The sequence below is a fragment of the Psittacula echo genome, assembly GCF_963264785.1.
Source record: "Psittacula echo genome assembly, chromosome: 4".
Taxonomy (NCBI): Eukaryota; Metazoa; Chordata; class Aves; order Psittaciformes; family Psittacidae; genus Psittacula; species Psittacula echo.
Genome location: NC_137738.1, coordinates 44,447,095 through 44,464,491, shown reverse-complemented (window position 1 = coordinate 44,464,491; position 17,397 = coordinate 44,447,095). Strand labels below are relative to the sequence as shown.

Below are 17,397 nucleotides of genomic sequence, written 5' to 3'. Positions count from 1 at the left end.
CCAGTTGTGGGTTGTGGGACCTTGGGAAGCATTGCCAAGTGCTTTGACAAACAAGGTGAGAAATGTGCTGTCCTTTAGCATGCCAGTAAGTAGAAGGGGTCAGTCCCAGCAATACCAGTCAGGCATCTTTGATTGGCACAGCGTGATCTTCAACAAACAGGTCAAGGAAGCATCGGTGGTATTTTCTCTCTAAGCTTCATATTCCCATTGGCCCAAGTTTATTCAGAAATCAGGTAGCAAAAACGTGAGTGAGTATGAAATTTCTGGCCTCCTGCAGCTTTCCTAGCCCTGATGGATCCCACTCACATGTTTGACGCCTGCTCACCTTAACTAGGCTTCAGTCCAGGTGCCAGTCTGATTCAAATTTGGTATTTATAGCTCCAGAGTTTTAGTTGGCACTGTTTGACAGAAGGTATCCCTGCATACAGAATTTCATGTTTTTTTAAATTAAGGGGTTTGGAGGGGCTGAAATGTAGGAAAGGCAAATTTTATCTTGGTTGTAGTTTGGGTAGAGCACTGAAACAGCTTTTTAGAGTGGCAGTTTCACTACAACATTTTAAACCAAAGTTCATACTCTGGATATGTAAAACTGCAGTGTTTGCAGGTACATTACATAGGACATTTGCTATAACAGACTAAGAGTAAATATCTAGGATCTCTGATTTTGTCCCTGCACTTTTAATTGCACTGCACTTTTAGCAAGATTTTGTACGCAAACTCTTTAGTGATACAGCTCATTATCCTCTCTTCCCCCCCTTTACCTTTAGAAAAGAGTAGAAGTGAGAATTTAGGGAAATAATGACCTATTTTATTATATAACCACAGGAACTGGAAGGAGGGAAGGAGAAAAGCACCTAGATTAAGGTCTGATTGCTGAAATTATTTTAACTACTTTTTAATTGGCAAGCTGTTGAGTTATTATCATCAATGAAGAGTGCATCAACAAGCAGTATCTAAAGCGGTAAAGATTTCAATTGAGAAACAGAGCTCACAAGTTCTGTAACCATTATCCATATAGTGCAGAGTTAAGACTAAGTGACTTGATCACAAGAATATGTCATACAAGAAATATCAAGGGTAAGGGTTGGAGTTGTCTGTGTTGCCTTCTGTCTTTTTCTCTGAAGAGGTTATGAAGGCAGGGCAGAAGACATTTTCACAGCCTCCAGCTACCTTTTCTTGGGGGCTGTACAGAGTGAGGTACTGGATCTCTGTCTGAAGACCTTTTCTGTACAGATGCAAGTCGTACATGTGAATCTCCAGGGCTTGCTTTGCTGTCAGGCCTTGTTAATGGACTCTGAAAGTCCTGCACAGTTTATAGACCTCTCATCTAATAGTGGGCACCTCTATCACAGACCACATGTAAAACATCTTTGCATTCCCTTGATGCTGATTTATACTGTTTAAAGGAATGGGGGCGGAACAAGTTGTTAAAAGATGAAGAAATTGAAAGCTCCCCTAACTGCTGTATTATCCACCTGACATTTGCCAAATGCTACTCATTAATTACTAATGCCTTGAAAATCAGAGCAGTTATCCAATTCAAATTATGTTACATCTCTGAGACAGGGCATTTCCATTATCTTACCATTTCCCATTCAAGCACTTCTTCCTTCTCCACAGTTGTGAAAGGCTGAGACCCCACTCTGTTTCCTCTCATTTGGACCTGTTAATCCACGCAAGAATATTTCTACTCCATGCCTGTTCTGTCTTCATGTTGATGAAAATCAGTGTGATTTACAGCATTAATTATTACAAACTTACAAATCCAGCCCTCCAGCTCTCGCCAGAACTACATGTGCACATCTGATGGTGGAACATGGCCAGCATAATCCATAACCTTCTTTTCCATTTGGTGATCAAGTGCTTGGGGAAGGATTGAACCTGGTTTAGTGCTTAGGCTGCCCTTGTGGTAGTACACCTGCAGACATCCCTGTGGACTGGGCAGGAGAGTTCAGTCACAGGCACACCAAGCCCCAGAACCAAGCTCTCAACTGAAGTAATTCCCTTTGGATATCAGCAGTAATTTGGCCCTGTGGTTGCAAGGCAGCGTATGTTTCTTCAGTCACCAATAATGTTGGTCCTAGATGAGCTGTGTATTCAGAAATGATGGGGTTTATTTCCTGGCACATTTGTTCTTCGCTTATGTATATTTTCATGCCTGCCAGCACTCTGAAATCTAGACATGGAGTGTTGGGGGCAGGCTAGATGCAATTTTTCATGCTGCTGACATTAATTGGATGAACAGACCTTCTCAGAAGGGGCAGTATACGAAATGTGTATGGGAAAATGACAAAATAAGGAGTTTCACAGCTAAATAAAGACAAGTGGCTGAAAATGGTTTTTACAGCTTTGGCTCTCATATGTTTCATTTGGGAATCTAAAACCATTTTGTGCAACAACTAACAAATTAAGATTCACAACACCTTTCTGCGGAAGATAATTGCTCCTGTTTTACAGATGGAGGAACAGAGGTATTGAGGCTATCATTTGAAATATGTCCCCTGTTTTCAAGTCCCCAGATTGAGATACATTTAAACCTCATTCTCAGAAACATTATATACCTCCATTTATATTCATTCATTTGGTATTGTTTGTGCTTAGAGTCTCTGAAAGTCAGATGCGACACCTTCTAACTTGAATGGTCAAAATAACCAAGGTGATGTGGCAAGGATCTGCAAACGTCAAGGCTGACTGGCACCCCCATGTCCCCTCATGCCATATCCCCTTTTTACTCACTGTCTGCCTTGGATTCCAGAACAAAAGAAAAAGTACATTCTGCTGACTGATTTCTGCTGCTCTTTTGGACAATTGGATATTACAGTGACAATAATGTTTGGGTTATTGATGGACTTTGTGGAGTCATTTTACCTTGTTTTTCTAACCATCAAGAAATTGACTTCAGGTTTTTGTGATTAAGATTCTTATTGTAGAACTAGCATGGAAATGCAATGAGAATCATTTGTATCACCTGCTTTTCCCCCGTTGTTTTGTCTTTTTCAGCATACAACAGTTTTGCCCTTTGTATTAATCGAGATGAGAACAACACATCATCAGTATCCCAGCAGGAGCTGTGGACTGGCGGCAGTGTGCACCTTTGCTGTTGGCTATATTTTATGGTAAGGGCTGTACACACTGTGTTTTTATATTGTATTTGGGGTTTTATACTGCTAAATTTGGGCACATATTTCATTATGGATATAATCGCTAACAGATTCACGCTGCATGCCTCGTTTGGTCCAAGACCTGGGCTTTGTCTGGTTTCCCCAGATGCTTATATTTTTAGAAAGTATATGCCAAACCTCACACAACAGGAATTTGTTGAACAATCCCATGTAAGCAGTAGTCTTTCCAAGGGTACATTTTTCAACCTTTTTTCAAGCTAAATGTTTTTCTTGGACCTTAGTTTTATTGCTTAGGATTTTTGTTCTATCAAATAAAATTGAGAATAGTCAAATGATTTCCTGCATCAGTATTTAAGTGGCAACAGAAAAGGTAGAACACCGTCTTTTTTCTTTACTAGTTCATAAATTCTTTCTGTAAAATTAATTACAGAATAAGCCAGTAATCCAAACACTCTGAAGTTTGTTTTAAAAAATGCAAATGTGTGCGAAGAATTAAACTAAAACAGAAATAACCGTTCTTACACAACATTAAATTAAGTCTTTGGGCAGTTTCTATTTAAGCACCTGAGTTGCATGGCAGAGTTAATTTACTTTGGTCATTCTAGCGTTTTCACTACACTTCTGTTTTATTTACAATACTCCTTTAATGCCATCTATCCTTTACCCTTCCTGCAAACATTTTATGACCCTCTCTTCTCATATTTTTTCTTCTCACCTCACAACACCCTTCCCTCAGCTAAGAAGATATTTTCCAAAATCGAGGATAATACTTGCTTTTCCACCCCTCAGGTGAGATAAAACTAGAGAGAGGAACACAGGCTCAAGGCAGTACTGTCATACTGTTTCAGTGATCCCACAAAAGAGATGCCACTCTTCACACGCATCCATGCATACTGAGTGATCATAAAATGCTAGTAACCCAGCTGAAGTAGGGTGTTGTCTCCCAAGACAGAAGTCACACTCTGCCATTTGCTTTTATAAACATACACATGCTTCTTAAATAATAGAAATATTTGTAATTGTAGGATAAGGACAACCTCATGCAAAAAGGCACTTAGTGATTTCTTTAGGAGAAAGTTGTTAGGGTTTTTTTAACCCATACATAATAATGCCTGAGATATTTCCCAACCTTCCTCTGAAGGGTGCTTAGAGACAGGTTGACAGAGTTACTATACCTGTGATCAGACCTCCTAGGGCAACTCCTTTTTTCTCAGAATTATGTGAGTAGACACATGAAATAGTATTCAGTAGGAATAGAAAATGGAAATGATCCAGTTCTGGAAGTGAAATAAAACCAGAGGTGTCTTAAAATCTTTCAAGAATCTGTTACAGTATCAGTGTGACATTCGTGTGGCTTGATCCTGCCTACTACAGTGCATCAACATCCCAACATTCCACAGCTACAAGGTAAAAGGAAATTGTAGGACAAGTAAAGCAGGAGAAGAAGATTCTTAGTTAAGAAATCAACTACTAAGCAGGTAGCCAGTTACAGCCTACGATCATCTCCCTTTGCTTTTGCTGTTTATTGTTTAATTTATTAATTCTTGTTTAATAATTAATTAATTAATATTGTTTATTTATTTGTTTATTTTATTTGTATATTTATTTGTTTATTAATGTTTATTTATCTACACATACATGATTTCCAAAATGGATAAGGCTACACTCAAGTGACTCACCTTCCAAGTTGTGATTTCTCTAAAGCTGGTCTGAGACAATTGCTTACCCAGCTTAAAGGTCATCTTGCTAAATTCTGCGCTTGCAGCTCATTTCTCCTTCTACTCTTATGAAAGAAGGTGTTTGGGGAAGACTGGAGGCAGACACAAGCTATGCTGTGCCATCATCTGTAAGATCTGCATGTCTTCAGCCAGCAGGTGTTATTGAAGCGTCTATCCACGATTTGTTTGAGGCTGCAAGCCAAATCTTGGCTCAATGATATCAATACAATGTATCTCACATTCACAGATTAGGAAAATCTACCATAAAGTATGAAAAGTGAGAGATCTTTCGTCTGCTACTTTTCACAGCTCAGGTCCACTATCTTCCTACTGCTAAGTGACAACATGGCAGTAAAGACCTTTTACTTAGTTCAGATTTGCTGCCCTTGTTGGTGTAGTGTTTAGACCCTCCAAGGGTAGCACATTGGATTAAAATGAGACTACATCTGCAAATGACCTAGTTACATACTGGCTGGCGGAACTTTCTTTGTACTTTTGATTGTCCATGGGTCCCCTGCTGGGGCTTAGTTCTTGGGTTATGTTTTTTTTTACCTAGAAGTTACGGATCTGCCACTTGAGATTTGTCCTTCTCCCTGCGTTATTTTTTCTCTCAGCATAAGTGCTTTCACTGCAACTCTCTCAGTATAAACTGTACAGCTGCTAATCAGATCTTCTCTGTTTTGCCCTTGAATTTTGAACTCTCTCCCCACCCTCAGCTGAAACCTTCTTACCATGCTATGTGATTTATGTATCATGCCACACTTTGTACTGTAAAGGAGCACACAGGAAAATAAAGTTTGCTTCTTTTAATGCATTTTTTTCAGTTTCAAGCAGAGGAGACTTTCTGTTTTATTTCATATGTGACTGAACCTTTCATGTATGAAAGAGATGGTGGAATAGCAAGCTTGTATTATATATAGTAGATAAATGAGAAAAGAGGCAAACAGTTCTGAATAGAATCACTGAAGTTGGAAGAATGAAGCTAAATAACTTCATATCCCCTGAGTATTTTTCAGAGGCATGCTATCTGAGAAACAGCCTCATCTGAGTAAAACCTTATCTCAATCAGCGTTAGAGTAGGCACACTTAGCTCATGAGCTCCCTGTGGCGGGGAGCTCTCCCTTTCATTTAAGGAACTGTGCCCAGGCAGAACATTCTCAGACTTGCATTGCCTGTTGCGCACCATACATGGACTTTCAGGATCCAGGCCATGGGATAAGACAGGAATGGCCAATTGGCTTTATTTAGCATGACTTGAAAAGGTCACAGTTTGTATTGAATTTTTAAATCTAGGCAGTGCTAAGAAAACCCAAAAGCTTGCCAGTACTACCAGAAAATACTGCCAATGGGTGTATGGGGTTCGTTGTCAAGGAACAGAAAAGAACCAGAAATGCGTTGCTCCTTGTAATAAGAATGACCTCATGGTAACTAATATCAGAGCCTAATATGTCCCTAAAATAAACTGAGATAAATACGTTTATTTAAAATGGTTTTCTTGTTCCCTCTGCTTTTGAGTGCTTGGGGATGCCAAAAAAACAGACTGTAAGAACCTGACTCCACTGTGCTAATCACGTTTTTCTCCCAAACACATAGCTGGGCTACGTGTTTGGGAGCAAAAGACTTGATCTGCTCTCTTGTTGCTATCTCAAATCCACAAGGATCTGCCTTCACATGTGCCAAGCTTGGACTTTATTCATTCTTTCCTTCTTCAATAAATCAATTTAAAGAGCTCAGGTACCTCTAAACTTTCATTTGAAAATAAGTTTCTCCTGAAATGACTTCAGGACAGTTCTGTAGATTTGCTGAGGGAGAGTGTCTAGATGGGGTAATTTGCTGAATTCTTCTTGCACAAGTTTAAGAAAGGAATGTGCACTGAGAATTTGGAATTAACTTGAGATTGATGCTGTCAGCCTTGCTGTAGAATTTCCACTAGTGATTCTCCATAGAAGGAGAGGAAGATCAGAAAGAGCAAACATTGGCAAAGGGGTAAGGGTGCAGACTGCTAGGACAAACCTTGACATTCAGAAGAGAGAGGTGAAGAGTTATAGTTTGAAGCTTGGTGAGAATTGACAGGCTTATCAATAAAGAGGGGCAGGACTGAGAAACCAAAAGGATTTCTGACGTTGCTAGTGCTGATGGAGCAGGAGAGACACGTCAAGGCTGTGCTTGGGTGTGCTGAGGGTCTGTATGTACGTGGGGAGGGTCATGAATGGTTTTGGAGGCAAGCATTGGGAACAGAAGTTCAATAGAGATCACAGGGATCGGTGGTTGGGGAAAAAACAAGTGAGAAGTCCTTGAGGCAGGCAAAAGAGATTAAATAGGACCATGGATTAAAAGAGAAATGGGTAAGGAAATGTGCAGCTTGAAAGCTGAAATCATGCAAGTGGGAAAAGCTGGGAGGAAAGAGACAGACAGGCTGATGGGAGATGTGAGTGACAGATGAGACAATGCAGAGGAGGAGGAAGGAGCTGGAGCCAGATCTACTGAGAACAGGAAAGAGTAGGAAGAAGTAGAAGCAGCAGAAATAGGCCAGGAGAACATTAGCATCCCCTGTACCTGACCCAGAAGGAGAATGGGAGCGCAAAAGTGCTTTCAGCAAGAGAAGGCTGCATGGATCCTCAGCCTGTTAGGTCTGACATAGCCATTATGGACTGATACATTCTGGCTCCCCTCCACCTCCACATCCACAAATGTTTCAGTCAAAGCAACAGTACAATCACAGATGACATGCATGGATAATATATTCTCACTTACTTGTGCAGCTCCTTAAAATATAGCTCAAGAAGGCATAGCAACCATTACTATATTTAAAATGAAATACTGTTTATCAGAATAGATGAATTCCAAAGATGACAACACCTTGCAGCAAATCTTCAGTTTCTATCATTCTGGCTATCTGTATATAAACACAAATTTCTGCTAAGCTTTGTTCATCCCAGAGGATGCCAGCACCATATCATGCTAAGTATGTTTTGCATGTGACATTGTTTGCAGCTGCGGTTTTCCAGGAGTCATCTTCTTCTGACTGCATAAGCCACTAGGAGCACAGTTCTACGACCCATGTATTGTTCAGGACCACGCAGATTAGTGAAGCATCCAGCATAAGAAAGTGGAACAAGAGGCGATGATTGCTGTTATTTCCTAACTGATGACTGTTTATTGAATTAATCTTTTAGTCTTTAAAATTTCTAAATGATGTATATGCCTGGTGTAGGTGATACAGGCCTGGTTGGCTGGTATCATAAAAAGCCCAGCATCTTAATGAGGCTGAGATCTCAATAATTCTGATTGGCTGCAGAACAAGCTGTCCTCTGGGGTTTCTTTGGGGGGAAAGGACAAAAAAATCAGAAGAATTTATGAACTTGTGCCTCTCATCAGTCAGTGTAAGAAACCAAAAGTAGAACAGATTTAGTATGGGTCATTGTGCTCCTGCCTCTGAAGACACAGGATTGGTCCCTACTCTGTGAACACAAATGATTTGTTCATCGAAGTTTTGAATGACTCAGCTACTGTAAGCCAGTCACCTCCTCTGGGAGACATTCCACAATTTAATAGTCCTGGGTAAAGTTCTCACTTTCTGCAGAAAAGAAAGAGATGCTAGGAAAGATCTTGTAAATGCATCGAAAATGCCCATGTTCTGTTGTTTGGTAAAGAGTAGCCACAATGTGAAATGGCTTAGGATTTGTTTGAGACTGGAGGGTCAGCCTTCCTTTCTACTAGTTACTGGAAACAGCACAGAAAATGCAGGAAAGGATTTGCTGCTGCAAGAAGTAACCAGAAAGGAACTGTCATAGAGGTCATATCCATAGAGTAGTCATATCCAGGCTCTAACTACAGCTAATGTCAGATTCTTCAGGAGAAGATTTAGCAGGCCATTTTGGAATAACCAGCCTGCAAGGGAAGTTTTCTTCAAAATTTCATCTACTGTCAAAAAGTAGATGCTTGGATCCTTCACTCTTGATTGTTTATATACCCTGTACTCTTTGCACTTAAGCATGACTGTACACATTCTTGTACACATGCTTGTACAGTCTCCTGACTTCAGAAGCTTGCCAGAGTTGCATTATATGTCACAGAGGAGTGGACTAAGTAAACTTCCAAACTTGTATACTTGAAAACTTTTTTGAATATCCTGATTTCAGAGATGTATTGCTGAAAGATAGGGTACAGCATTCCAGAGGTTGATTAGGTATCATTCAGAAAGATATTTCCATTATCAGATGGGAATTTTTTGTTTCTGAGTTCCGTTGAAGTGCTCTTCTGTTATAAGGAAGAGCACTGGGAGCTCTTCACATTTTATGACAGGCACTGTTATTCTGTGTCCTCTCATTCACTGCTCTTGAAAAGTTACACAGCCCTCATTTTGTAGTTTCTGTTTCCAAAACACATACTACTGATTGCTGTTTGGCTGTGGACTTTGTTGAAGGACCCAACTTGGGCAGGAAATGGATGGAGACTCTCAGAGTTCAGACCACAACATCATGCTGTGATGCCTGTACAAGCATATTCAGTCCTGCAGCTGAGAGCAGCCATCATGAAGGAGCATCCATTTTCTGCAACATCTCCTATTGCAAAATCTTTTGGGTGATATGGTTATCCACCATTATGCACACATGTTGAGCTTGCTTCTACGAGGACTAAGTTGTACACATGCTGTTGTAACAGCTGCATTACTCAAAGTGACAGGTAGAGCACACATAAACCACAAGGTTCCGATAACTTTTTGTAGTTACTTTTCTTCATCAACAGAAAATGTATAGCCAAGGAATAAATGTACTTGTGTCTTCTCTGCATAGTTTTCACTTCCTCCTGATTACTTTTGATAAGAGAGATACACAACATCTACTGTATTCTAGAAGTGAAAAACAAAGTCAAATTTTACAAAGCCAAATTTTTGACAGACTTGTTAAAAAGAAGCAATATTGTGTGTTTTCAAATAGCATTTTCTGATTTCTACACCAACTGGTTGAAAACTTCTGAAATCACCACTTCTTTTCACAGACATTTTAATCTGAATACAATGTGTGAATATTTTAATTCCTGCTTTTTTTTACCAGTTCTAACAAATGGCTAAATGAGCTCAATGACCTCTAACACATTCATCTTTGAAAACACATGGCTATATCATCTACATGGGCTGCCGTGGTACCAAAACACAGGGAGGTTCAAATTAGTTTTACCTTCTCAAAAGTAGACAGTCCGGTTTTAGCTTAAAGTTTTCCTCCTCCGTTTATTTTTATCTAAGTGACCCATTTTTTATACCTGTTCAAAACAGGGTCTTAAATTGGATCTAGATTAGCACTCCTAAGTAAATCTTAATTCATGCTCTCTTGTGCTTATTTAATAATGAGGTTGGACAGGAATAATGACTACTAGAATTGCAACGTTGAAGGCATTCATTAACATCCATAATTGGCAATCTTGTGTGGAAGCTTTATGCCTACTGTTGATCAGCCCTTTATTGTGCAGCATCAAGATGATAGCTTGTATTGAAGCAGGAACAAACCCACTAAGAAAGGCTATCAGGTGAGGTTTCCATGGCAGCAGTCATCCCTTTGCTGCTCCCATTTGTGGTAAAGACAATGCAGGAATAGTCAGCGTGTCACTGCTCACTGGAAAAGAAGGCTAATATTACTACATCCCAATGTAGCGAGCGATGTGGTACAGCCCATTTTAAGAAAGATCAGGGTGGCTGATCAGGTGGGTTTGTGACTGTTGTCTCCTGAGTGGCACTCAGTACTTCTTGTTCTCGAAGCATGAGTTCCTATGGTGTGGCAGCACGGGGGACAGGTGTACAACAGCTACACTGACCGCATGAGCAATGTCACCCAGCAATGAATGAGCTCTTGTGGTGGGTGAGCAGCAGAGAGCAGAGTGCATAAGCTGAACTCAAAGACTCTGAACTAACCAGAGATGACTGACATTCGTGAGCTCATCAGTGACTCATTGGCTGGGTTTACAAAATATTTCCTCTTTCCAGCATAAATGCATTCTAGTAAATGCAACTCCTGCTTGGTTCATGAAGGTGGCTATATAGGTGCAGTTTAGAAGGTTCCTTAAAAAAAGGCACTCTGTAAAGGTGCTTTATAGTGCTGGACACTTTTTGTCACACCAGAGAAAATAAGTGAAAAAGGAGACCTGGCTTTTCTTCAAGCCTTTTTCTTGGAGCTTGTTTTTCACAGAATGCTCATGAAACGAAACTGAAAAACATTAGGCAATAATAGGCACTCCCTGCTAAGCCAGCCTGGGAGTGGAGGACATCCCATTGCCTTCTACCTAACTGTCCCACCTTTTTCTTTGATCAAGAGGAACATGGTATCCCATTACCATGGGTTACGCAGGAGCCCTTTATTTTTTCAGATACATTTATCTTGTCAGGTTAATTCTGGCATAAAAGAATGTGGAAAATAACTGTAAAGTACAGAGATTATTTTCTGTATGTTAACTCATTTGGAGAAAGGGTTTTAATCTGTATTTAGATCATGCAGATTAATTTACTGACACATGTAGATTCCTACATGAAGCGTCCAACTTTTGACACTGGCTGCAATAAAAGCTTTTCTAAGGAGGAGGGAAGCTATGACAACCATGTACATTTCCAGAGCGATGGAGAATTGTTAAACAGGGATTCTGTACTCTCTCTCTGTGTGACAGGTATTTATGGTAACAATTTGGGTGGAATTCTGTGTCTCTGCCCTCAGAAGCCTGTGACTGTTGATCTAATGATCAAAAGTCTTGTTAAACAAATAGAACTATTATCAAGTGAAGCAAATCTTATGGACATGGAAATCCTCATCAGTAATAGTCTGTGCAGCTGCTGAGTCTTCTCTACCTGTGCTTCACTGTGAGCTTCTCTCTCAAATTGTCAGGTCAGAAAGGAAGAGATTTACATTTGTGAAGAGAGCCCAGCAGCTTATGGGCCCAGCCTGTCTTCACTAAGCACTTTCCCCAGTTATCCTCCGTGATGTTTGCTCAGTTGTTTGGCAGCATTTGCCTTTCTTAGCTTCCACCTACTGGAACGTATGGACTCTTTCTGCTCCCTCTTACTTCACCACTTGCCACATATCAAACACAAAAAGATCTCAACGCAAAAGCTATCCCTTCAGAGGATACAGGTGTCCCCTGCAGTCACGCACAGAGAAACCACATGCCCGGAGTGCTGCTTCAGGCTGCACTGCGGTAAAGCCGACAGCGTCTTTTTGGTTAGTGTACCAACAGTCTGCCCTGTAGCTGATGCTAAAAATCTCTGTGCCACCAGGAAACCACCATAATTGCTTTGCCTTTACTGTGTAGTGAGTGTGGAGCTGAGCAGAATTTCACTGATGAGGTGATTTCTTTTTTTGTTTCTTTTTTTTTTTTTTTATGTTTATCATACCTAGAGAAAAAAATATTAGACCCTAAATGATACCAGGTAACTGAAAGAAAAGGGGGAGCAACCTTAAACACAGGTGCTGGAGACATTATTCTCTGAAAGAGAAGCTGAACCATGTTTCTGCCAAACCCCAAAACTCTGATGCACTTGCCAGGTGTAGCAAGGAGAAGACACAGAAACACAAATGTGTACAAAATGAAAGAAGGATGCTGCAGAAAGCGGAGTTGGGTTGTGTGGGAGAGCCTAGAGTGCACTGAATGCTCTTTGGATAAAGAACCTGCTTGGAACAGAGGGTGCTGCAGTTTCCATACTGCCACAGGAAACGTGTGTGTGTTCCTCATAAATACAAACACACCAAGGAAATACCTGCCTGCATCAGAATATGGAAGTTGACCATGTGCTCATACAAAATTTAAAACAAAGCAGTAAGAATGTGGGAAATCAGTCACAGTTTCATAGTTTGTGATGTCTGTTCCAGATGGATGTCATCCAGGTGCTCCAGTTCAGTTCAGATTTGCGGTTCTTTCGGATAATCGCTTTTCAGGTTGCACTAGCCGAGCCTATAGCCCAAGCTAGTTCTGAAAAACAGGTCTGTAAGAGTCAGTACTTGTTATTTTCATTTTGTTTCAGGGTGTGCTGGATTCACCACGTCACAGGAGTGTGGGTGTACCCACTTCTTGATCACCTCAGTCCAGGTGTCAAAGTAGTATTTTTTGCAGCTGTTACAGTAATAATTAACATGTTCTACTTGGTGGGAGAGGTCTTGAACAACTACATCTGGGATACCCAAAAATGTGAGTATTGTGTTAGAAATATTAACTTAGGAAATACACCATCGGGGCTTGTGTATGCTCCCCTGGAAGTCGAGAAGGTTATAAGCTGGCTAAAACAAAGGGGAATGACAGAAGTTCCACTGAAACATCTTGCTTGCTTGCTCTTAAAAGCAGACGGATGAATGGAATGGCTGCGGGGAAGCCTGGTGAGCTATGAATATGTATTCTTTTATTTAACTTCCAATACTAATTAAAGGGCTGACGGCAATTACCTGAGAAGTTTGCAACCCACTTGGTTTACAACCCACTTATTAGATGATGAACCCATTAGGTGCAGCTAGAATAAAATATTGTTCTGTGGGAATGCTGTTAATGGTAAGCTTAAACTTTGAAATAAAAATATATCATTTTAGTATTTTCAGGTATAAGGTGTTTTCTGCTTATAAATTTACTCAAGGAAAATGAATAAGTTCATGTCAGTAGAATAGTAAGAATGAATGATCACCTTTGTGCAGGGTAAACATAACTGTGCAGACTGTATTATCTACCCTGCTTAGGCAACTCGTTGCTGAGAAGAGGAAAAGGGAAAATAAGACAAACACAAGATTAGAAGGAGGTTCCTTTAATCTACGAAAGATGTTTTTCATTTATCAAATTGCCTAAAATAAGCAAACAACATTCATCATCGCCACAGTGGCAAATCACAACTGGAGTGAAAGCTGTGCTCTGTAGGAATTCTGTCATTACATTATTTGGCCTGTTGGCCATTGTTTGTAACATGTTGGGACCATATGAACAGCCTGTATCCCCTTTTGGAAAACTTAGTGTGCACTGATTAATACACCATAAATTCATATGGAAGTTTATTGTGCAGGTAACTTTTTTAACAAGTCCTTCACTACCAGGTAGAACTTAATGTTAGATGGTGGTTAAGTGTTTACTTAAAGTATGTTAAGCAGTTTTACTTAAAGACTTGTGAAGTATCTTTTTATTTTTGCTCTAGAACCAGCAACCATTGGCCACAGTATTCAGGCGTGGTTCCAGTCCTTAGTTTGATGTCACATTCACTTCCATTTAACATACTTCAGTTAATTCAGGAAAGAAGTTTCTAAAAAATGGCAGCCACAAGGAGTAATAATTTCACATAAGTCCTGTATGAAGAATAATAATGTGGGAAGGAGTTGTATGTTCTTACCAAGTCCATGAATAAGAAATGGTGGGAGATCTCCATGCGTAACGAAATCCCTGGTTCTTGTGGCGATCCACCCTAGAGGAGCTATTGTCAATCAGGTTATTCTTCCAAACTCTTTCAAGATTCACCATGGCCACCTTATCATCTTCTCCATGATTTCCTTGATTTCATTAAAGTATATTGATCCAAAGTCCTCTGTAGCTCAAGCACTTGCAAACCAGAAAATGCCAGGAGTCACCTGCTGCTTTGCTGTGCTTGAAATGCTTTGTGTAAACCTAACCTGAAGCATATGGCAGGCACACCACAAGCAGCAGAGATGTAAAATAATGCCAGACTGTCACTATGCAAGATTTGGGAAAATATAATTTGAAAATCATACATTTAAATGGGGCTTTTGAGCAGTAAGCTTGCAAATCAAAGCAGCCTGCCATGAGATTTCTGGGGCGAGAGTGGGTTGTTTGGGGTTTGGAGTTTTTTCCTTTTCCTCTGGAGATGGATTAAATAAAACCTCACTACTGCCAAAATTATTTGCAGTTAGTTTTTCCAAGTTAAACCACAAACATGGCAGGCAAGGAAAAATTTGCCCTTTGTACAAGCCAGTGTCTGTCTACAGTTTTGAGGGTATCTGCTTTCCTGCTCATCTATTTGATGCATCTGCAGTAGAGTGCTTCAGAAGAAAGGGAAGAGGCTCCTTTTAAAAGGCAAATAAAGTAGCTCACTTAAAACTGTTGGAAAAGTTCCCTTCTGCAGAAAGCAGAAGACCCGAGATTGGCTCTGGAGCAGCCTTGTAAACCTACTGTAATCTTCTAGACCCAGCCTCTTGTTTTAGTTGTTAAACCTTCAGTTGTGGCTTCTCCATTACACTGGTTTGCCAGCAACACCCAGGACCGTTGTACCCAAGTACAATGGCAGTGTCAGACCCATTTGTTTCCATGTTGCTTCTTTCAGCAAGGCAGCTCTGCAGTTGTGGTTTCTAGCTGCAGATGGGTCTTACTGTTTCCCATATGGGAATTAATTAGCTGGTTTTAAAGTGACTTTCGGTGTACCTGCCATCTATCGATATATTGCATTAGCAGGTGATCTTAGTTGTTGCTGGGTTTTCCTCTCAGCATTCTCAAACATTGCTGCTCTTCTGCTTTTGGTACCCATAAGTCTTTTGTTCCTAGCATGCATCAGGCCTGAAAACCTCCAAAAGAAATATTTGTATTTGAGATGTCTGGCAGAGAGGGCTTAGTGAGAAGAACAATACTTCTGTCAGATACCAGTAGTAATTCATTGTCCAGGAACAGGCATATGAAATAGCTGAATCTTTTCATTGCCAGAAAAAACACCATCTGCTGCCCAGCCCAGACTTTGCTCAGCATAGGAAAGAGGCAAGTCTTGCAGCAAAGATAAGTTCATTAAGGAGCTGTACACTCAACTTGGCCCTCCTAATTCTACATGGCTGTTACAAGAAGAGAGGAGTCCTATCAACCGTAATTGATTCTTTATTCCTGTACTCTCCAAAAAGGGAGATGTACTTGCAAATATTTAAATATCCACTGTTGAAATGAAGGGGCCTTAAAGCTACTGAAGTCTGAAACACAGTTTTAAAAACTTACTTTCAAAGAAAGTCAGCTGCTCAGATTCAGATAATAAAATGTATCTAGCTTGCTTGTAGGTAAGCAGGGGAGGTGAGGGAACTATTCCCAGCCCCTGCAACTGTCAAAGGCTGAGCCTGCATCAGGGGTTTAGGGTGATTTGAAAATGGTCTGGCAGGAGGGAGGATTGAGCAGTTCATTACTGAACAACCACTGCCATCAGGTGTGCAGATGCTCTTTTCGTTCACAGCAGGTGTGGTAGCACATGCAAGTGAGCAAGTAGGCAAGAAACAAGTGCAATAAAGGCAAAAGAAAGATTAATGCATTAGAAGTACCTCTGTAAGTAAACTGTTTTATTAATTGAGAGTTTTTAAAAGCTGTTCTCCATATGTTTTCAGGTATTGAAGAAGGAAAAGAAAAGCCAAAATTGGACTGAAAAATAGAGGCAACATGGAGTATTGTTTATGGCTTCACGGAAGATTTCTCATCACCAACAGAGGTTGGCATGGAGAGGAATCTTTTAGAAAGGAGGAAGTTTAATAGGCAGTCTGCTCAGTACAAGGATATTTGGGGGTTTTATATGGAGGGAAAATGATTTTATCTAAGAATAATAATAATGTTTCAACATCATTCCTGCTTCTCCATTCTTGCATGTGACATGCACATATAAGATGTATATTTATCTCCATGGCACTCATGTGCATTCCTTGCATCAAATAAGTCATTAAATCATGAAATCATTAAATCTTTTTGCTTTGAGCAAGAAGAACAATGAGTCTATCTGTATTTCTTGAGAAAAGCTTAACCAGATAGTTCTAATGTGGGGAAACAAAGCAATATATATTTCAAAATACAATGTAAAAATACGGTAGAAGTTAATTGCATGAATGTATCCAAAGAAGAATTCAATCTGATGGAAATATTAATGTAACACTATGTAACAGCTGCCTTAAATCAGTGATGTTAATTTTTTGAGTCCAGTAAAATCTTATTTGCAGTGTTAGACTATCTGAATATGATGCAACTTTTCTTAAATAGGCCTAAATAAAGATCAGATTATCCCAGCATTTCTGTTTCTTCATGCTGATTCTTGAAATTCTGAATGGATTGGTGTGATTTGAGTGATATATTTTCAGGTTTTCCAGTGTCAACTGTAGATGATAGTATTTCTACATGAAGGGGTTTTTTTTCTTATTTTCCCAGTACAAGACCTGATCCTGCATTTTCAAGTTGTAAGTTCTCAGTAGATGGGCTGAGCCATTAGTGTTGTAGCAGAGACAGCATTTAAGCCTTACTTCAGGAAAGCGTGTAAGCAAATGTTTGAACACATGCCTGTTTAAGGAATTCAGGTGCAAAACAGTAGCCATAGTTTAAAAGTTGATAGAATTCTGTTTAGTTATCCAACAATCAAGAAGGAACTCTAGCAGGCAGAAAGATTGTCTAGAGTTAAAACCAAGTGAACGGAATAATTTTCATCCAGAAATTATTTAAAAAACAGTAACTTTAAGATCCAAATGTCTTGGTATTCTCATCATGTTCATTCATTAGTGTATCTAGATGTATTTATTTTAACACATGCAAAGCACTCCAAAGGTGGTTAATGTTAGTGTGTGGTTTTTATTAAAGGGATTTCTGCAGAG

At 39.9% G+C, this 17,397-nt stretch overlaps 1 protein-coding gene across 2 annotated transcripts in view; it reads left to right on the top strand.

Moving 5' to 3' along the window:
* AIG1 (androgen induced 1) overlaps positions 1–16,816 on the top strand; it is a gene marked incomplete at its 5' end in the record, with an annotated part of 132,974 nt that extends 116,158 nt beyond the window's left edge. Inside the window, 3 exons of one of the 2 annotated variants that reach the window (XM_080616610.1) lie at positions 3,001–3,116; positions 12,843–13,006; positions 16,156–16,816. In XM_080616610.1, coding sequence (XP_080472736.1) covers positions 3,001–3,116; positions 12,843–13,006; positions 16,156–16,193 — 318 coding nt within the window. In that variant the 3' untranslated portion in view covers positions 16,194–16,816. Of the gene's footprint in view, positions 1–3,000; positions 3,117–3,858; positions 4,115–12,842; positions 13,007–16,155 lie in introns of those variants that run through there. The other variant, XM_080616611.1, reaches the window with a different exon arrangement.
* Between the last annotated feature and the right edge of the window lie 581 nt (positions 16,817–17,397).